At 27.3% G+C, this 23,248-nt stretch overlaps 1 protein-coding gene across 1 annotated transcript in view; it reads left to right on the top strand.

Annotated features, from left to right (window-relative positions):
* Window positions 1–23,248, top strand: part of LOC117173388 (solute carrier family 12 member 4) — a 129,900-nt gene that overhangs the window by 38,927 nt on the left and 67,725 nt on the right. The window contains exon 3 of the mRNA XM_033361916.1: window positions 21,359–21,628. Coding sequence (XP_033217807.1) covers window positions 21,359–21,628 — 270 coding nt within the window. The remainder of the gene's footprint in view (window positions 1–21,358; window positions 21,629–23,248) is intronic.

Here is a 23,248-nt window from a genome sequence, read left to right on the forward strand (position 1 = left end):
TAATTTTTAAACGTGTAGTTTAATTTTTTCCAAATTATTAAATTTTTAAGTAAAAAAGAGAAACTTTCTACAAAAACAGTTGAATTTTTAACCCTGGAATAATGAATTCTCATGAGGCAGTTGATTTTCAATTAGGAAATGTACATTTTCGACTAAAAAGTATAAGTTTTCTAACACAAATGGAATAAATTCTCATTTTAAAACCATAATTGTCAAAATCGAAGAAAAAACGAATTTTCAGCTAGTTCTACTGATTCAAGGAAGATGCAATTTTTTAACTATTTAAATTCACATCTAAAAAATTTAATTTTCAACAAAGGATCTCAATTTTCAACTCAAAAAGACGAATTTTCAACAAAATATGTGGATTTTCTACCAAATAGTTGAATTTTTTAGTCAGAAGGACGAATTTTATACTAAACAGTGACCTCTTATACCCGAATGGATCTATTCTCAACGAGCAAGTTAATGTTCAATCAATCACGATGAATTTTTAACGAAACAGTTCAATTTTCAACCAAAAATATGAGTTTTTCCTACGAAACACTTTGAATTTTCAATGCGAAAATGTTAATTTTCAACAAAAAAGTTAAATTTCCACCAAATAGTTAAATTCTCTGTAAAAATTGTTGATTTTTTTACTAAAAAGATTAATTTTAATCCAAACAAATTGAGTTTCAACAAAAAGACATAACAATCTTACAGAATATACAAAATTGCAACTAAGTAGATGAATTTCTTACCAGAAGAGAAATTTTCAAACCAATAAGACGAACTTTCTACAAAAAAATTAAATTTTAACCCGAAAATATTAATTTTTATCAAATAAATTTAATTTTTAAAGAAATAGTCTAAGTTTCTACCAATGTATTGAATTTTTAAAATAAAAGATAAATTTTCCAAAAAACAATTGCATTTTAAACTATTTTAAAACTATTTTTTGTATCAAATTAATGTAATTTGTAATAATAAATAGTTGAATTTAATCAAAAAAAGACGATGTTTGAACAAAATGCATAAATTTTGCCCAAAAAAAAATCAATTTGTAATTAAAAATATAAATTTTCAACCAACAAAACAAAATTTGGTACCAAATTTTTCAAGTTTCAACCAAATAGATGAATTTTAAACTATCTAAAAAGATGAATAATAAAAAAATGGATTTTCAGCAAATTATTGCAACTTGTAATCAAGTAGTTGCATTAAACCATAAAATACGAATGTTTAAAACTTGCTGTTATTATGAACAAATTTTGTTAGGACTGGAAACCTCAATTCCATGAGAACATTCTGAAGAAAAATCCTGTTAAATAAAACAAGAATCCAATGACCAAATTTGGACCACAACGAATAAACAAAAACCAAAAAATACTATTGTAATCTGGAAAAAAAACAAAAAACAAATAAAATTTTCAGACAAAAATAAAGAAGAGGAAAGAAAAATGACTCTTTTTTATTTTTGTCTGAAAATTTTATTTGTTTTTATGTTTTTTTCAAATTACAATAGTATTTTTTGGTTTTTGTTTATTCGTTGTCGTCCAAATTTGGTCGTTGGATTCTTGTCTTATTTAACAGGATTTCGCATCAATTTGATTATTGGACGTTAAATAAGATCTTTAATTTGGATTCTGGTCTAATTTAAATTTCTTAAATTTTGATTCTGAAGAAGTTATAGACAGTGAGTAACTAATCTTTAAGAATGATTATTTTTCCAAAATAAAAATATTGTGTTCCGATTAAATTATTTTAAAATTCAATGGAGAAAGTAAACAATGAGGAGATTGGACAAAAAATGTATACAAAATTGCTGTTATTATTAAAAAATTGTTCGAAGCTTAAGCACATAAATGCCATAAGAACACTGAAGAACTTGTATACAGTGAGTAACTAGTCTTTGAGAAGCATTGTTACTTTTTTCAGATCAGAGAAAAAATATTTTTTCCAGACGAAAGTAATTCAAAATACAACGCGGAAGGTAAACAACAAATGAATAAAAAATTACTTAATTATTAACAAATTATTTGAATTAGAAACCTAAATTCTATAAGAACATTCGGAAGACATAGTAGAAAGTAAGCAAAACTAATCTTTAAGAAGCATTATTATTCTTCCGGAATAGATAAAAAATGTTTTTTTCTAAGATAATTTAAAATTCTATACTGAAAAATTTCCGTTCTTATGAATTGTTTGAGGATTGGAAACCTAAACTACATAGTATTCTGACGAATTTGTAAAAAAAGAGCAACTAATCTTTGAAAGACATTCTTATTCTTCCTGATTAGAGAAATTAACATTTTTTGTACTAAGTAATTCAAAATTCAATCGTAGATTGGACGAAAAATGTATACAAAATTGCTGTTATTACGAACAAATTGTTTGGAATTCTAAATTCCATAAGAACATGCTGATGAACTAGTAGCAAGTGAGCAACTAATCTTTAAGAAGCATTTGTTATTTCTTTATATTAGAGAAACCAGAATGTTTTTTTCAACAAAAATAATTTTTAATGCCATACAGAATGTGAATAAAACATGGTTGTTATTGTGAAGAAATAGGTTGAGGGTTGGGAATCCAAATTCCATAAGAAAATTCTGAACCGTGACTTATAGAAAATAAGCAACTAATCTTTAAGAAGCATTGTTGATTTTTCAGATTAGAGAAGCAATAATTTTTGTCGAAAGTAATTTAAAATTCAGCAGGGAGTGGGCATAAAAATTACAATACAGCAAATTCATCAAAAACTGCAGTTATGATTAAAAAATTACTAGAGGGCTGGAAACCAAAATTCCATAAGAACATTCTTCTGTCCGCTTTGTGGGCACATTCTTGTGGCGCGCTGCGCGCGTGGCTTGGACATTTGAGAGCTCGGATATTTATTCTTTGCATTTGGAATGCTTGAAAAAAACTTTATCAAGAAGATCTCTTTCAGATAGCAATATTTATATGCGTCTTCTTATTCTGAATTGTCTACTTAATTAAGTATAGTCAAAGATTAAGTTTCTCAAAGCTCTGTAGGCTTTGAGGTACACATTCTCATCGTGACACTCGCGCTGCGCGCTCGATTTCCGACAGACATTTGTAAACAGGTTTTGTTGCATTTTTTTCTCGTAATTTTCTTCATTTTTCCACACATTTTTAATTTTTATTTTTTTTCAACGTTATTTTTCACGAATAAAACAAAAAGTACGCGTCCTATCAAGAAATGATTCTTAACGAAATTGTAGATTTTTTTTGGGATAACAATTTTTTTTAATTCATCTTTTTTCGTATCCTACATAGTTTGTCCACAAAATGGAAATTTTCATTTTTCATTATTTTTTGTGCAATAAAAATGTGAATTTTCGATTTTTGAAGAAAATCCAAAAATTTGTTACGTTAATCTTGTAGGGCGTTTAAAAGGAAATGTTTTTCTTCTCTTAACTTTTTTTCATATCGTGCGTTTTTTGCCTTAAAGTTTTGATTTTCGGTTGATTTAAAAAATTTCGAAAACGTTATAACTCTGATAATGTCTCAAAAATTTTCAAAATACGCTCACTTTTTGAATTTTTATCAAAAATGGCTAGTTCACGAACTGGTCCTTTCTTTTAGAACCTAAAAAAAGTGTGCCAAAGATGGATTTAATTCGTTGATTTTTTCGAAAGTTACCGTGTTTACGGACGGACGGTCGGACGGACGGACAGACAGACAGACAGACGCTATCGGAAAATTCTTATTCTAATAATTTCTCAATCATAAATGAAGAGAATGTAAAAACATGTATTTATGGAAAATCGTAGAAAAAAAGTTTTCAACAAATAATTTGTTGATAACAATTTTTTTGTATATTGTCTAATATTGGAATATCTTTAACTAATACTATTTTATGTAACTTAAGCTATTTCAACTATTTTCCTTTTATTGACGAGCACCGGGAATTTCAAATAGAAAAAAGGCCATTTTTTCATCATATTTGTTTATTTATAAGAAAAATGGAAAATTCAATTAAAAAATCACTTAGAAATCTCATTAAATTTTTTTCCAAATTTTTTTTGTCGAAATCGGTGAAGGTTTGTGGTCTGTACGTTATTCTGAACCAAACAAGTCATTTTTCTTCCCAAGATGCGTTATTTGGCTTAAAATGTTCTTTTTACTGTGTTTTTTGGAATTTTGCAAATGATATAGCTGTGGTAAATTTTGCTTTTATCAAAAAAAAGTCATTAGGATAAATGGTTTGCCTTTTCGAATACTATAAACATCCGTAAAGAAAAATGTTTAATTTTGAAAAAAAGTGGTCTCCAAAATATTCAAAGTGTGCTAACTTTTTGAATATTTATCCAAAATGGCTGTCTAACGAACTCGACTTTCATTTGAAGATAGTAAAAGAATTTACCAAAGGAAAATCCAATCAGTCAATTATTTTGAAAGTTATCGTGCTGACAAAAAAACCATCCACGGACGGACAGACACATTGGTAAAAACCTGTTTTTCGGATTCAGGGGGTCTCAAAACGTGGACATTTGACGAAAACGGGGGAGGAGGAGAGGTCAAATTTTACACAAATCTAATACCTTCTCTTGATGAGAATGTATGAATTAATTAATTTGTCATGAATAATGTTTCGGTAATTCTGTTTTTTGTTCGAATCGTGAAAAATAGCATTAAGAACATTTTAAAAAAAGTAAATTTTTTGAAAACCCACACATAAGACAAATAAGAGAATTAAAAAACATTAGTTGTAATGAGAATGTGCCCACTCAGCGGGCTGATTCTTTTATTGTTAATATCGTTTTTCACAATCAAAACACAAAATAAGCATGCTATCAAAAAGTGATTCAAATCAAATTTGTAGATTTTTTAAAAATTCAGAACTTTTGTCTAGCCATATTTTCACCTATTTTGCACAGTTTAACTGCAAAATGTAATTTTTGATTTTCCATTATTTTTTTATGCCGTCAAAATTTGAATTTTCGATTTTTCAGAAAAATTCAAAAAGTTGTTAAAACAGTCTTGTAGGGAATTAGAAAAGAAATATTTTTCTTCTCTTGACTTTCTTCCATTTCGTGCGTTATTTGGCTGAAAAGGTCGATTTTCAAGTGTTTTTTTAAATTTTGTAAATGCCATAACTCTGGTAAATTTTGGTTTCATAGAAAAAAGTCGTAAGGATAAATTGTTCGTCTGACTGAATACTATGAACATCCGTACAGACGATGTTTGAATTTCGAAAAAAGCGGTCTTAAAAATTTTCAAAATATGCTCACTTTTTGAATTTTCACCCAAAGTGGTTGGCACACACACAGAGAGACATGTAAAAAAAGAAAGTAAGCAACTAATCTTTTAAAAACATTGTTCTTATTCCATATTAGAAACTAAATCGTTAAGTTTTAATAAAGTACTTTAAAATTAAATACATAAAGTGAGCAACAAATACTTTAAAAATTGCTGTTCTTGTGAACATATTTTCTTAGGTTTGGAAACCCAAATTCCACAAGAACATTCTGATGAACTAATCTTTGGGAATCATTATTATTTTTCCATTATATAACAACAAGAATGTTCTTTTTGAATAAAATAATTAAAAATTAAATACCGAATGTAAACAAAAAAAAGTATTAACCATTTTCGTTATTATGAATAAATTGTTTACTAATCGAAAACCTAAATTCCATAAGAAAATTCAGAAGAACTTGTAGGAAGTGAGCAAATCTAATATTTAATAAGCATTGTTATTTATTATTTTTATTTATCACACAATTTTTTGAGAACTTCCAACTTAAATTCCATAAGATAATTCTGAAGAACTTGTAGAAAGTGATCTTAAATTGGGTTTTAAACTTCAAAACTTGTTTGATGTTTCGAATAATACCACGTGAGATGGGTCGAACTAAGGGTTCTTTTTCAAGACGCAGAATAAATTTCATCATCTTAGGGTTGTTTGGAGAAACTTACGAAACGAATTTTAAATCGAGTTTTGGATTTGAAAAATTGTCCCTATATGTTATGGGCATCATATGACAGGGGTCGCATTTATGAAACTGAGAAATCTTCTTCAAAGTGGTGAATAAATTCCAGCTCTGACACTGTTGAAGGTGCCATAACTAATAGATGAATAAAAATGAAAATATTTTTGCGGAATGAAAGGATTACTGTTCTATCTCCTTCAAAAATATCCTCATTAAATTACCTCTCAAATGTCTTATTTCTTCTTCAATTTATAATCATCTTCTTTTAATGATTGCTCTTTACCATCTTAAAAAGGCTCTTTTTTATTTTAGCACACCCCTTTATAAATAAACTCTGCAGTTTAATAAGTTTCAAAATTACTGTCATATTTCAAACTCAACCGTTTTTTCTCTATTCCCCTTGCTTGAAGAGTTCCTCTTTTTCTCGTTATTTCAAGAAACTTCCTATCTTTTCTTGAATAAGAAGTCTTCTATTATATCAAGAATTGAAATGATATTATTAGCCATATCCAATAAAAAAACCTTATTTTATGAAAAAGATTCAGATTTACGAAAAATATTCATCGTTGTTAGTAAATGTTTTTGTACTTGAATTTTTTCTTATTTTTACTTCTTACCAATGTCTTTAAATGGTGGTTGAATTTGAATAAATCATGGCTTATTATTTCGGGGAAACATTCCATACAACTCTACTGTTTCCAGACTTTGAAAAAAAGGAAATAATTTCCAAATATAGTTTTTAAGATTTTGTTAATTAAACATTTTTTCTGTATTTGAAATTATAGCATCTGTGATATTATTTGGATTTTTGACATCATAGACAAACTACTTATTTCAGATATCTGATTTTTAGCATATCAACTACCTTAAATGGATTCTGCATTAATAGAACCCAATAAGAAAATCTAAATATTTTTGGTTCAGAAGAATTATTTTTGGTCGAAAAAGTCCAATATTACATTTTTCGCTCGGAGTTCATCTCGTTTGATTAAAAAATCTACTATTTAGTTGAAAATTAAATTTTTTGTTTAAAATTCAACTATTTTGTTAAAAATTCTTTCTTTTGGATTTGAAATTCAGTAAATTGATAGTAAATACAAGTATTTGGAGAAAAAACTAACTTTCATGTTGAAAATTCTTCCTTTGGATTTAAAATTCAATAAATTGATACTAATTTTGAAGTATTTGTTGAAAAATTACCTTTCATGTTCAAAATTCGTTTTTGGGGTTGAAAATTTAATTGTTCGGTAGAAAATTCGTCTTTTCGGTTTGAAAATTTACCTATTATGGTAAAAAATAAAACTGGTTGAAGATTATTGTATTTTGTGGAAATTTCGTTATTTTTGGTAAAAACTTATTGTTATTCGTTAAACTTTATCAAATTATTATCTTCATCTAAAATTTATTTTTTTGGTTAAGGATTCAACTATATATTGTTGAAAATTCGTCCTTTAGTGAAAATTAATTTGTTGTTTAAAAATGTTAGTGTTTTGTTAGAAATTGGAGATTCTGTATTGTAAATTCATCTAAATTCATTCACCGTTTTGGTAGAAAATTCGACTGTTTTGTGGAAAATTAGTCTTTTTAACTTAATTTGATAGAAAATTCATATTTTCGTTGAAAATTCGTCTTTTGTGTAGCAAATTAATTTTTATTGTTGGGAATTTAATTTTTAGTAGCGGTCTCAACTATTTTCTTAAAAAATCGAATTCAACTTGTTGAAAACTCGTTTTTTGTTGTTGTTGAACATCATTGTTTCAAACTGAGAATTTGAATATGTCATTTTTTATTAAAAATTCAGCCTTTTTACAATTTTTTGCAATTTTTTGGTTAGAATCTTTGTACTTTATATAAATGTTATATTTTTGGATAGAAATTTATTTATTTTTTATTGAAAATTAGTTTTTTTGTTTTGGGATATTGTTTTGGGATATTTGTTAAATATTCGTCTTTTTGGTTCAAAAATTAATTTACTTTTGTAAAAAAAATACAACTGTTTGGTTGAAGATTCTTGTATTTTGTTGAAATTTTATCATTTTTTGGTCGAAAGTTAATGCGGTTTATTCAAAATTTAACTCTCTGGCTAAAGATTTAATTATTTTGTTAAAAAGTCTTTTTTTTTGGTTGAATTCAACTGTTAAAAAATTTACCTTTGTGGATCAGGATTCAACAATTTTTTTCCAACATCGAACTGTGTTTTTGAAAATTCGTCCAACTTTTCGGTTGAAGATACTTGAATTTTGTTAAAATTCGGTTTTTTTGGGTGGAAAGTTAATGCTCTTCGTTGGAAATTGAGCTTATTTTCAAAGATTCCATTTTTTATTAAATTCGTTTTTTCATGTCGAATTTAAGGTAAAAATTCATTTTTCTTTATTTCGAAAGAAATTTTTAAAAATAAATAATTGACTATTCTATTTTCGGTTAAAACTTTTTTTATTGCGATTTCAAGTATTTGGATAAAAATTCATATATTTTGATGAAAATTCATTCTTTTGAATAGAAAACCACATGATTCCGTAGAAAATTAAATTATTCGTTCCGAAAGGAATTTTTTGTTGAAAAATCCTATGGTCGGGTTGAAAATGTCATTTTTTGTTAGAAAATTTGTCTTTTTGGTTCAAAAATTCATCTTTTTTATTTAAAAAAATACAACTGTTTCGTTTAAGATTCTTTTATTTTGTTGAAATTCTGTGTTTTTAGGTGGAAAGTTAATGCTCTACGTTTTAAAAATAATATTTTTAGTTGAAGATTCAATTTTTTTTAATTCATCTTTTTACGTTGAATTTATTAAGGTGAAAATTCATTTTTCTTTATTTCGAAAGCGATATTTTAAAATAAATATTTAATTATTCCATTTTTTGTGAAAAAACTTTTTTATTGGAAATTAAATTATTCAATTATAGTATTTTATTGAAAGTTCGTCCTTTTGGATGGAAAATTAAATAATTCAGTAGAAAATAAAACTATTTGTTCAGAAGGGAATTTTTTGTTAAAAAATTTCTATGTCGGGTTGAAAATCTGATTTCTTGGTAGAAAATTCGTCTTCTTGGTTTAAAAATTTAGCTATTTCTTGTACAAAATTTAATTTTCTTTGTTGGAAATTAATTTCTTTGTTGAAGATTAAATTATTTTCTTAAATTTAAAAAAAATTTATTTAACAAAAATGCATTATTGTTTATTTGAAAAGGAATTTTAAAAATAAATATTTCATTTTTGGTTCCAATTTACCTTTGAAAATTGAAAAATGAACTGTTTGGATGAGAGTTCGTGTACTTTTTGAAATGTTCTCCTTTTGGAATAAAAATTAAATAATTCAGTAGGAAATTATACTATTTGTATAGAAATTAATTTTTTTAATTCATATTTTTGCGTTGAAAATGTAATTTTTTGTTAGAAAAATTGTCTTTTTGGTTCAAAAATTCATCATTTTTGTTTAAAAAAATACAACTGTTTGGTTGAAGATTCTTTTATTTTGTTAAAATTCTATGTTTTTAGGTGGAAAGTTAATGTTCTACGTTGGGAATTAATCTTTTTAGTTGAACATTCAATTTTTTTGAATTCATCTTTTCACTTTGAATTTTTTAAGTTGTAAATTTATTTTTCTTTATTTCAAAAGTGATATTTTTAAATGAATATTTAATCATTCCATTTTTAGTGAAAAAACTTTTTTTTGATTGAAAATTAAATAATTCAGTACAAAATGAAACTATTTGATCAGAAGGGAATTTTTTGTTAAAAATTCTTAATCTCGGGTTGAAAATGTAATTTCTTGGTAGAAAATTCGTCTTCTTGGTTTGAAAATGTATCTATTTTCGGTAGAAAGTTATTCTTCTTGGTTGTTAATTTTTGTTGTTGTTGAAGATTCAACTATTATCTTCAAAATTCATCGATTTTTTTAAAAAAATTTATTTAAAAAGTGATTATTGTTTATTTGAAAAGTAATTTTTTAAAATTTAATTATTTTATTTTTGTTTAAAACTTATCTTTTTTAATTGAAAATCAAGTATTTGAATGGAAATTCGTGTACTTTTTGAAAATTTCGCCATTTGGAATGAAAATTAAATAATTCAGTAGAAAATGAAACTGTATAGAAATTAATTTTATTGTTGAAAATTTGTATCTTAGCGTTGTAATTGGTTAAAATTGTGTCTTTTTGGGTCGATGGTTAATGCTACTTGTCAGAAATTAATCTTTTCGTTTGAAGATACAATTATTTCCTTAAAAAATCGTCTTTTCACGTTTAGTTTAGTTAGTTGAGAATTCATTTGTCTTTATTTGAAAAGTAATTTTTCCAAATAAATATTGAACTATTTGTATTAAAATTTATATACTCATTAAAAATTCATCTTTGAATGGAAATTGAATATCCTGCGTTAAAAATTAAACTTTTTTAATGATAAATGAACTGTCTTCTAAACAATTCGTCGCATAGCCCGATTCTCCCCTACGCCGGAACAGAGGAAACTTTTCTAAGCCGAGAATAAAGCCTGACAAGTTTATCCTGCATCAAATTGAATTTTTCTTCAGAGTTCTGTATGCGAGTATACTTTTTTTTGAAAAGACGTCCAGTGAGCTCAAGTTGTTTGGCGACTTTGAGAAGTTTCATTAGGCTCTAACGACGTCAGCTAGTGAGTGCGAGATAGGGCGCGAGTCAGATGAGTCGCATTACGCCCGTCCCGGTCCGACCCGGGCCGGCTTTGCATGTCTAGCCCGGTTGATGAGTCTCGGACGTCCCTAATACACTCCTGGGTGGGTAGGTTTCATATAAACACATAAGTTACCTATCTATGTATTGCATTTTACAAGAAAATCCTAGAGAGCAGAGGAGATGAGACGCCACTCTAATGACTTTCCACTTCAATGAAAGTCCATGTATTCGCCCGTATATTTCAAGACTCGTTTATGAAGCAGCAAGGCCTGCAAGATAGCTTTTATTCACTTTGACGGCAACGACTCTGATTGCTCGTTACATTCCATAAGAATTCCAGGAATCGATCTTTTTTAGAAACCCTGTTAGGGGCCGTACTTAAATTACGTAACAGCTCAAATAGGGAGGGGGACAGTTTGTAAATTATTTTTGCAAGCTCGCAAAAAGTTGCCTCCGAAGATTATATTTTGAGTTATCAATTTTATTATTTAAAGGAATCTGTATTATCATTAGAGATTAACAGAACTTCTTAACGTCTTTTCAGACTAGATGGAGCTATAAATTTAAAAAATTTTAATCACATTTTTTCTGAAAAAAGATCTCATTCTCTCCATTGGGAATCGAACCACAGAACTTCCGATTGCTGGTCGGAGAGAACGAAAGAAGAATCCTTTTCCATAAATACAGGCATTATTTTGCCAGGTGTTACTTATTAAAATTTTTGAAGGAATCTGTGTTATCATCAGAGAATAACAGAAATGCTTAATGTCTTTTCAGACTAGATAGGGCTATTATTTGGTTAAAAATTTAACAACTTTTTTAAAAGACATCCTTTTTGGTTGGAAATTCAACTGTTTCGTTAAAAATTTGTCTTCTTGGGTTAAGAATACAGATCTTTTCGTACAACATTAACCGTTGTTTAGAATTCATATTTTCTTCCTGACAAGTGAACTGAAATGTTTTTTTTTGTGAAAACTATTTTTTTCTGAAAATTTGTCTTTTTGATTTAAAAGTTCATCTTTTTTAGTATAAATATTGCATCTTTCTTGGAAAAAATGCAACTGTTTGGTTGAAAATTTAATTATTTCCTAAAAAATTTACATGTTGTTTAAGATTCCTATTTTTTTGTTCAAAAGTTAATTCAAATCTTTTTAGGTGAAAATTCAACTCTTTTTCTGAAAACTTGATTTAATTTAAAAATCCAACTGTTTTAGTGAAATTTTCCTTTTTCTTGAACAAAAATGCAACTGTTTCATTGTTGTTGTGATTTAACAATCTTGTTAAAAAAGCATGCTCTTTGTTCAAAAATTCTACTTTTTAACAGAAAATTAACTTATTGTTTAAAATTCCTATTTTGGAGTTGGAATATGAATTGGAATCTCCTTTGGATACAAATTGAACTATTTTTAAAGCTTTTTTTAAATCATCTGTTTTAGACAAAATTTAATCTTTCTTGAATGAAAATGCAACAATTTTTCTGAAAAATCATACTTTTTTGTTGAAAATTCTTATGCTTTGTTGAAAATTTACCTATTTCGTAGATAATTGACTTTTTGTTTGAATTTAATATTTTGATGGTGAAAAGAGAACTGAAATCTTTTCAGAATGAAAATTCAACTTTTGTTTTTATTTATTTTTTATTAAAAATTCATTTTTTTAAGAAAAAGTTTATCTGTCTTGGATAAAAATACAAATGTTTAGTTAAAAATTATATTATGTTGTTAAAAAATCATACTTTTTATTTGAAAATTCTACTGTTTTAGTACAAATTTCATATTTCTTTGTTAAAAATGAAACTATTTGGCAGATAAATCAACAATGTTTTCAAAAATTCATTCTTTTTGGTTTAAAAAATTGTTTTTTGGATTGAAAATTCAATTTTTTTTGTAGAAACTTATTTTTTGTTAAAAATTCATGTTTTGATTTTGAAAAGTAAACTGGAATCTTAGTTTGATGAAAATTCAACTATTTTCTTGAAATTAAAAAAAAAATAAAAGTTCATTTGGTTTAAGAGAAATTTCATCTTTTTTTGATAAAAATGAAACTATTCTTTAATTCACGATGCAAATATTTCATTGAAAATCCGCATACAGTTTTGTTAAAAATAGTTTTTGTTGTTGTTGTACAGCATTCATCATTTCAATTTAACATTAATTTCTTTGGTTTTAATATGAGCTATTTTAATAAAAACTTGTTTTTTATTTTGCTGAAAAATTATATTTTTTAGTTTAAAAATTTCCTAGCAAACAAATTTTCAACCCGAAAATGCAAATTTTCAACAAAAAACTTATTTTAAAACACAATTGGTTTGATTTTCTACGGAATAATCTAATTTTCCATCCAAAAGTACTATTTTTAACAGAAACGTTGAATTTTAACTAAAAAAATTATATTAACAAAAATAGTTCAATCAAACCAAATGAAAAAAAGATACAAAACCAAAAAGATACATTTCCAACTAGTTGAATTCCACCAAAAAAAGTTTTGATCCATAAAGATGAATTTTCTATCAAGCAATTAACTTTTCTACCCAAAAGTACGAATTTTCAACAAAAAAGTTTAACTTCTAAACAAATAGTTTAATTTTTCACGAAATTTATTAAATGTTTCATAAAAAATCTAATTTTCAACAAAAAGATGAATATAAATATAATATAAATTTTTAACCGTTAAATTTGTAGTATAAGAAATAATTTTTTAACTAGACAAAATCAATTTTTGACAAAAAAATTAAATTTGTACCCAAGAAGACTAAATTTTAACAAATAACAAGATACTTCAACCAAACAGTTGCATTATTTACCAAAAGATATGAATTTTTAATCAAAAAGACAAATTATGAACGAAAAAGTTAAATTTTTAACCAAAAAGATATATTTTCCACTAAAACATACATTTTTAATAAATTACATACATTATCATCCAAATAGTTGAGTTTTTAGCTAACGAAAATAAGTTGTAAACCAAAAATGAAAAAGTTAAAAGTTTTGTTTAAAATATTACTTTTCAACTAAAAAAAGTATTTTCAGCTAGTTTAATTCAACGAAAAAAGTCGAATTTTTAACCAAATAGTTGAATTGTTATTTAAAAAAATCAGTTTTCAACTAAAACTGGAATAGTTGAAATCTCAGATTAAAAAATTAATTTTTATTTGAAAATTTTGTTTTTAACTAAAAAGAATAACAAAATAGTTACATTTTTTACCAAAAAGGTGAATCTTTAAAAAAATGAACAAATTTCTTCAATTTGGAACAAAGTAGTTGAATTTTTAACAACAAAGTATGAATTTTTAATCAAATAATTATATTTTAAAGTAAAAAGATAAATTTTCTACCAAAAAAGCGGATTTTTGACATCAAAGATGAATTTTTAAATAAAGGTTTTTATTTTGAATCAAAAAAGACGAATTTTGCACAAAACATTTGAAATTTCCATAAAAAAGTTAGGTTTTAACAAAATAATTAAATTAAAAAATAAATAGCTCGATTTTTAACCAAATACTCGAATTTTTTATTTAATCATATACAATTTTTACCTTGAGAGATCTATTTTTAAATCAAAAGGACGAATTAATTGAATTTTCAACGCGAAAACTTGAATTTTAAACAAAAAAGTCAATATTCAACCAAATAGTAAAATTATCTGGCATGTAATAGTTGATATTTCGAACACATATGATGATAATTTAAATAAATCTTTTAAGAACAAAATATTTTGTTTTGAAATGGGACATCAGAGCTAATAATTACAATAATTGGAAGTTGTATCTGAGCTGTAGGAGGGTACTGCCGATTCGATCGCCGTCTACCTTTTTGCTTACCCCGCCGACTGTCTAATTTCCCCTCACGCATCTTAGGGACCTCCAGAATACTATCTGCTGCCGCCGACCCTTGGCAGCAGGGGTCCTTTGTAATTAATGCGGAATAAAATATGAAACATGACATTTTGAATTTTGAAATTAGTAATTCAGATATATTTTATTAGAAATCTAGGATTTTTCGCGATTTCAAAGATGTTATTTATCTCAATAAGTTGAAAATTAGAATAAGTGCACTGCTATATATTTTTGTATTGAAGCTATTTGGCATTTTTTTAAGGATGCCACTTTTTGGCCTCAGTTTAAAATATTTGGTTGCAGCAGGCTGGTGGTTCCTCAGCTGCGTGAGGAGATGTGGGGTACTGGAAGTAGAAAAAAACATTTATACAACGAACAGATGGGTATCGCGCGCAATCAGTTGACCTTTTGGCAGTTAACGATGTTATGATTTCTGATGAATTTTCTTATCTAAAATCAGCCCAAATTCAAAATTCGGGTGGTATACTAAAAATTCGTAAATGTATATTTCTAAATTACTAAGTTCAATATTTAAAAATTTTATGTTTCGTATTTTATTCCTTAAAACTACAAAGGACCTAGCTGACAAGGGTCGGTGGCAACAGACTATAGGTCTTTTAGCTGCATTAGGGGATGTCGGATACTGGGATTACAGCAAGCAGGTAGACGGTTATCAAATGGGCATCGCTTTAATTCAGTTAACCTTGTGGCCGTTGAAGAATTGATGAGTTTTGATGAATTTTCTCATAGAAAATCAGTCCAAATTTGATATACGGGGTGGCGTACTAAAAATGCGAAAACTTCTTTCTAAATTAGGAATTTCAAAACTAAAAAATATCATGTTTCATATTTTATTCCTTATTGTGTGAAAAGGACTTCCACTGCTAAGGTTCGGCGGCAACAGACCCGAGGTCTTTCAGCTGCGTGAGAGGACGTTGGGTACTGAGATTAGAACAAACCGGTATATGGCAATAAAATGGGCATCGCCCGCCGTCTGTTTAACTTTTCGCAGTTAACGATTTGATGAATTCTGTTGAATTTTCTGATCTAAAATTAGTCTAAATTCAATATCCGGGGCAGGATACTAAAAATTCGAAAATTTTAATTTAAAAAATTTAAAATGTTATGTTTCGTATTGTATTCCTTATTAAGTTTAAAGAACCTTCGCTGTTAAGGGTCGGCGACAACAGACCAGAAGTCTCTCAGCTGCGTGACGGGATGTTTGATACTGGAAGTGGAACAAACATGTGAACTCTGATCGAATGGGCATCGCCCATTCTTATCTGAAATCAGCCCGAACTCAGTATCCGAGACGGTATAATAAAAATTCTAAAACATCTGTTTTTAGACCACCCTACTCTAGATATATTATTTATAATCTCTCTGACTAATGAACCAAGTTTCCGTATCGTATGCACTTCTGGACCCCAGAAATGTGCAGTTACTAAGGTAGTTATCGAAAGGACAAAAAGTTTCTCTCAATTGGACGACTCTTGGGAACTTTGTGAAAAGCTGGAAACAGATTGCAAGCTACTTCCGTGCTTGCAAACTAGAAGACGAGAGAAGAATCGTGGACGGAATGAGCCTTGTTAGTTTAACATGCAAAATGGCTTAGTACTTTGAACAGGAGTTTTTAATCGGATTGAGCAGAAAGCGGGGAAAAATTAATAGATTAAAAATGGTACCTGAAGCTGCGGAAGTCTACTACAATATACTGTACGAGCGCGAGGAAAACCTATCCGGATAGAAATTAAATTAGGTCTTAGAGTTTGTACCAGTTCGTCAAAAAAATTCTTTAATCTCTCAGATTGAGTGGCTTTTTTCGGCATAAAAGAATATAATGGACTTCAATCGAGATTGATCAGGAAAGCTGAATTCAGCAGGATGCGAATTAATTCAGACTAATTTTAAGTTAATTTGACTGAATTTAAAAAGAATTATACTTAAAATTTGGATGTCTATTTATTCAAGTTTATGTTGGGTAATGGGAGTAGAACAAGCATACCGGCAATCAAACGGGCATCGCCCGTAGTCATAGTAGATTTAATTTGCTCAATTTATTATATTTAAGTTAATTCTGCTGAATTATTCTCATCTCACTTATAATCCTCCGAATTCACTACAATTTTTTGAATTTATTGTCGTTTTTTCCGATCATATAAATTCTGTTAAATTCGTTCTAAATTATTTTACTCCCATTTTACTCATTTTAATGGAAATTTCTTGAATTTTTATTTTATTTTGATTAATTTGATATTCGCTCTAAATTAGTATTAATTTAACCTGATTTATTTTTCGATCTTTTTCAATCCTTTTTTATTATTTTTAATTTTTGATTAACCTACTGTTTTTAATTTTCTTGGATTCCTCTGAATTCACTCTTTTCTGCTCTATTTAATGGATTTTTAAAATAATTTTTTTAAATTCAGGCTTTGATATTCTTAGGCGGTTAATCTAATTCTTTTTAATTTGCTTTAATTTTTCTCGATTTTTTCGAAATTTAACCCATTCAATAAGTTGTTTACATTTAGAAATTATTTTCAATTCACTTAAATTTATTTTTGATTCACTTTTTTAAATATTTTTTTCAATTGACTTACAATATGTTGAATTTTTCTTGAATTCTGTTTACCCTCATTTTAGTCAATTCGGTGTACTTTTTTTAAATATTGTTATTGTTATTCTAAATTTACTTCACTTTCAATGAAACCAATGGAATGTTTTGAACTTTTTTTTAACTCGTTTCTATGTATTTGGAATTCCCGCTGAATTCATATTAATTTTTTCTGTCTCTTTAAAAATTGTTTGATTTGTTTTGAATTCTTTTTTGATGTTTTTCGGTTTCAGTGAATACTTTCAAATTGACTTGAATTTTTAATGGAATTCTTTCGAATTCAAGTAGATTCTTTCGATTTCACTTGAATTATTTCGAATTCACTTGTATTCTTTCGAATTCGCTTGAATGCACTTGTATTCTTTCGAATTCACTTAGATTTTTTTTAATATACTTTAATTCTTTCGAATTCACATGAATTATTTCGAATTGACTTAAATTCTTTGGAATTCACTTACATTCCTTTGAATTCACTTGAATTCTCTTGCATTTTTTAAATTTGTTCGACTTCTTTCGAATTTACTTGACTTTTTCTGCATTAGTTTAATTTTACTCAATTAAACGGATTTAAAAAAAAGTGTTTTGTTCTCTTTTTTTAATTCCCTCTGGGGTCTTTTAAATTCATCTGTAATTCTCAGGGATTTAATCGAATTTTTCAAAATTCACGCCAATGTTTTAGAAATTAGTAGAATATTTTGGATTACAATTTTGTTATTCCCTTGAATTTTAATGAATCTCTTTTTATTATTTTAATTTTAATTTTTTGAATATACACTACCGGTGAAAAGTTTGGCTTCACTTAGAAAAATCTTTTTTTTTTGTATTTATCGCTTTAATTATACTGGAGCTAAAAAAATGTTTCTTTAAAAGGTTGATTGTTTTCGAAATGCTGTCTAAAATAAGCCGAGGGTGAAGCCTATTTGTCTAGTTTATAAGTAGAAATTGCAAAAATAGTGTAAATTTCGATGTTTTTTTAAATTTTCAATAATTTCCAAAATAGTCAACGTTTTTTAATGTTCTTGGGCTCATTTTGAAGCTTTTTTTCACCGTGTCGCAGTAGCTTACGAGTATGAATCATAATCTTTTCGAATTGCAGGAACTTGAAGTTGTAATAAAAAAGTTGGATAAATGTGAAAACATGTTATCTGTAGGCAAATCAGAATAAAAATTTAATAAATATATATTTTGAGGAAATTACATAGAAAATTTAAGATTATATGTTTCATATATTTTACAAAAATATTTTTGTTACTAAAAATAATATTTCAATTTTCCAACTTTTTCGTTACAAATTCAAGTTCTCGCAATTCGAAAAAACATTTTATACGATTAATACTCATAAGCTGTTGTGACACGGTAAAAAAAGCTTCAAAATGAGTCCAAGAACATTGAAAAACTTTGACTATTTCGGAAGTTATTGAAAATTTAAGAAAACATTGAAATTTACACTATTTTTGCAATATTTACTTAAAAACTAGATAAATTGGCTTCAGCCTGGGCTTATTTTAAACAGAATTTTGAAAACAATTAACTTTTGAAAGAGACATTTTTTTAGCTCTGGTATAATTAAAGCCATAAATACAAAAAAAAACGATTTTTCTAAGTGAACCCAAACTTTTGACCGGTAGTGAAATTTGTTCATTTTTAACTGAGTAATTTTTGACAAGATGCTTTAGTTTATAATTAAACCATTTCAAAATGATAAATAATCAGCATACATTCGTCAAAATTAAACCATTTTTATTTCAAGATTTTAATTTTAAAATTGAAATTATTTAATTTTAAAAATCACAAGACCCAATTTCACAATAATTATTGATTTTAAAAGATTTAATTTCAAAATTTTTAATTGAAAATTCATCAGCTTAAATCTAAATTTCAAAATTAAAAACGACTTTTCCGAAATTTTTGAACCCACTATCCTGACTAAAATGATAATTGAAATTTCAATCACCGTCCAAATTAAGAAACGAATATATAGAACGAAAAAAACTTTCCCTCCGTTTCCTCAGAACATAATGAAATTTTCCAATCAAACTTTTTTTGTATCGATTCAGCAACTCGATAGCTAAAAATATATATATTTTTTTAAATTGAAAATTAGATTGGATTTATATTAATGTCATTTTTCAGAGATTCGTGAGAATATTCAAAAGATTATTAAAAATTTTAGATATATATCAAATCACAATTTCAACGGAAAAGTTTATGTTCAACCAAATTGTTGAAACCCAGAAAAATTATAATTTGACTTGAAAATTAATTTTTTTTATAAAAGTAAAAATTTCGGAAAACTTTTTATTGTTTACATCTCTTTATTTATAAATATAATTTTTCTGGCTATCTCGATCAAATTCAAAAAGACTTTTGAAGACTTTAGAGTTTTTCACACTTGGAAAAATTGCAGAATATTTTATACATTTACGAAAAAACTTTTTAAATCTTAAAATATTTTTATTTTCTTCGAAACTTTTTAAATTGCTAAATATATTTAAATTGATTCACATTATTTTATAAATTGTCTTAAAATCTACGGGATTAACTTTTGACTTTGAATATTCCGAGGAATCTAACAAAAAATCCATCATATAAAGAATTTTATTTTTAATTAATTCTTTAGCTAATTATATTATAAATAATAATAATAATAAAATTATAATTTTCATATTCTAAACCTCCTAAGGTAGGTTTAAAATGGTTATTTTGGAATATAGAAATATTGTAATTAATTTTTAAAAAATTAGAATTATAGAATAAGATCTTTGGTTGAAATGAATTTTTTAAAATTAATTTAAAAAATTGAAATATTAAACATTTCATTGTTTGTCCAAAATTTACCTTTTTTGATATAAGTTTGGTTGAAAATTTAACTGTTTTGTTGAAAATTTATTTCATTTGGTTAAAAATGTACTTATTAATTTTAAATAATACTTTATTTTAATATGAAATTTATCATTTTTAGGTGAAAATTCTGTCCATTTGTTGAAAATCAATCTTTTTAACTATTTATTTAACTATTTTGTTAAAAAATTGTTTTTTTTTATTGTTGAAAATTAATTTTTAACTGAAAATGTAACTTTTCTATATTTGGTTAAAGAATTAGTTTTTTAAATAAAAGATTCGTCAGTTATAATTTCAGTTGCTTGGTTCAAAATTTAACAATTATGTTGACAATCAGTTTTTTCAGCTAAGTTTTTTTCTAGCTAAGAATGTAACTATTTGATTTTTGCTTGAAAATGTATCTTTCTTAGTGGAAAATTCGTTTATTTTTTAAATTTTTATTTCTTCATTGAAAATTACTCTGTTTTGAATGTAGATTCATCTGCTTGATTAAAAATGCGTTTTTTTTTAAATCAATTTTATTTTATTAAAAATTAAAAAATTAAATTAAATTAAAATTTTTCTAATAGAATTATCAAGTATTACACTTTTTGTCGAGAATTTCTTTTTTTATTATCGAATATTCATCACTTTTATTGAAAATCGAACTATTTTGTTAAGAATTCCTCGCTTTGCTTTTAAATTTAGTTAGCCTTTTGTTGGAAATATCAACTATTACCCTAATGAAATTCTGTCGTACTGCTGTCACTAAAAAAGTTAAAAATAAATTTAAAAACCTAATTTTTGTTCTTAACATTATTCGATTCCTAGCTGCAAGGTTTCTTTTATACCTAATAATTTTTTTTTAAATTCTGGGAAAATTAAGAATTTGTCAGGAAAAATTCTGGAAATTTCGAAATTAAGATTCTGAGAAATTGGGGAAATGGAAATTTTATGTTTGGGACAACTAGTATTTTTTCGTTTTTTATTTTTAGAAAATTACTAATTTACAAACCAACAATACAGGCTTACTTTTCAATAATTTCGAAAAGGTTTTTATAAAAAATTATGAATTTCGACCAAAAATATTAAAAATGTATGATTTTCAAAAGCTATTTGTTATTTTTTATATTTTATCCTAAAAAATTGTAATACATTGTCACAAAACAGAGATTGAAACAAGAGAGAGAAAAAACATCAGAGAGACAAAATAGTTCCGACACTCCGGATTAAATGTCATGGTCAGTCCCAAAATTGACATTAAATCCATCTTTGACTGTACGTTTTTATAGGAAATTACGATTTATACCAAACATAACTAAAATTTGCAATTTTCCAAAGCCCTATTCATAGTTTTTTCAATACTTTTTTCTGAAAAATTATATATTTCTAAAATTGTCGTTTCAATATACATATATTGAATCTACAGTTATGAATATAAGTTGACGATTTTATTATCCTGCTAAAATTTAAACAAAATATTTTCTTTTTTTAATTTTCAGGATGATATCGAAGATCGACCGCAAATTTCCACTTTCCTCAGTACTTTGGCAAACTATAGTAACACAATACCACCAGCAACTGATGCGGAAAGTAAACCAGCAACCGCAGCAAGTGGTGGTGGAGGGGCGCGGATGGGCACCTTGATTGGTGTTTTCCTACCCTGTATTCAAAACATCTTTGGTGTCATTCTTTTCATCCGTCTCACCTGGGTGGTGGGCACTGCCGGTGCTGTTCAAGGATTCTTGATAGTTTTTTGCTGTTGTTGCGTCGTAAGTTTCATTTCATTTCATTAAATAAATAAATAATTATTTTATTTTTGCAACACCTAGTTAGCCTACCAAAAAGGGTTTTATAGCCTATTAAGATATTCACTATTTCGTTCGAACCTCCTCTTCCTATACTTTCCTTCCTCTACTTCTCCTACGTTCCCCTACTTCCTTTCTCCTCCTCTACCAGCTCTCCCCGCACCTCAACCATCGCTTCCCGTCCCTTCCCCAATTCGTTTCAAATCCACTTGCCTCTCTTCTGCTCCTACTTTCCTTCCCCAGCCTTCACTTCACTTTCCCTACTCACCTTCATTACCCGAATAACCCTCTCCACACTTCATCTCACTACTCTTCCTACTTATCCTCCTTTATTTCCCATACCTTAATTCCCTGCAATTCTACTTGCAGTAACCCCTCCCATAATTTCTCCTGCTTTTCATTCCCTCATTTTCTTTCAATCCGTACATTCAATTCTTACCCCTATTTTCCCAATCCACATTTCTCCTCACTTCGTCTACCCCCTCTTTTCTCCTCCTCATAGTTCCCTCCCCTCATTTCTACTCCCCCTCCCCATTTTCGTTAGCTTCTCTTAAATCCTAATGCTCACAGTTCCCCTCCCCTAATTTTTCTAAGACCCCCTACACCCTCCCCTGACTTTTCCTATTTTTCCCAATTTCCCGCTTCTCATTTAACGAGATTTCAACATTTTTAAGGCTTTTAAAGAAAGTAGGTAGGATTTCAGAAAATTTGAAAGGATTTTAAAAAGGTATTCCAGATAATTTATATTTGAAAGATTTCAAGGCATCTCAATGGATTTTTAGAGAACTTAAGGGAATAAATTAAATACAACTAAATGACAAGAAACTTCCAGAGTTTTCTACGGATTTTAGAGATTTTACCATATTTTCAGGAACTTTGCAATATTCATAAGATTGATGGGATTTAAAAAGGAATTAGAAGATTTTATAAAAAAAATTAGGTTATAAAAAATTTTTATAAATTTTAAGGGAATTAAAAAAATTGTGGAGTTCTTGAGGGATTTCAAAGAATTTCAACAGAATTTAAGATTTTTAAATAGATTTCAGTATATTCTAACGGATTAAAATATTTCAATGGATGTCACATCTTTCAGGGTATTTTGAAAATTTTCAAGGAATTTAATATGATTTAAAATTTTTTATGTTTTTCAAATAATTGCGTAGGATTTGAGAAAGTTTCAAAAAATTATAAATGTGTATCCGGAATATGAATGATATTTCTAAGGTTTCAAGAGACTTTTTACTCCTCCTCATTTATTCTCACTTTCTCTCCCCGGTTTTTGTCCGGCTCCCTCGAACCCCCCCCCCCCATTTTTCCTTGCTCCTTCTAATTCCCCTCCCCTAATTTTCCCTTTGTTTCTCTACTACCCTATCCCTCATTTCCCTTCACTTCCTCTACTACAACTTCCCTTATTTTCTCTCACTTCCCCTAATTTACCTCCCCTTATTTCTTCTCAATTTGCTTCCTTCCCATCCCCTCACTTCACCTACTTCCTCACCCAATAATTTCCCCTTAATTCCCCTACTTTTTCCTCTCACTTCCCCTAGTTGCCCACCCCTGATTTATCTTGACCTCCCTGATACC

The sequence above is a fragment of the Belonocnema kinseyi genome, chromosome 5 (genome assembly GCF_010883055.1).
Source record: "Belonocnema kinseyi isolate 2016_QV_RU_SX_M_011 chromosome 5, B_treatae_v1, whole genome shotgun sequence".
NCBI classification, from domain to species: Eukaryota; Metazoa; Arthropoda; class Insecta; order Hymenoptera; family Cynipidae; genus Belonocnema; species Belonocnema kinseyi.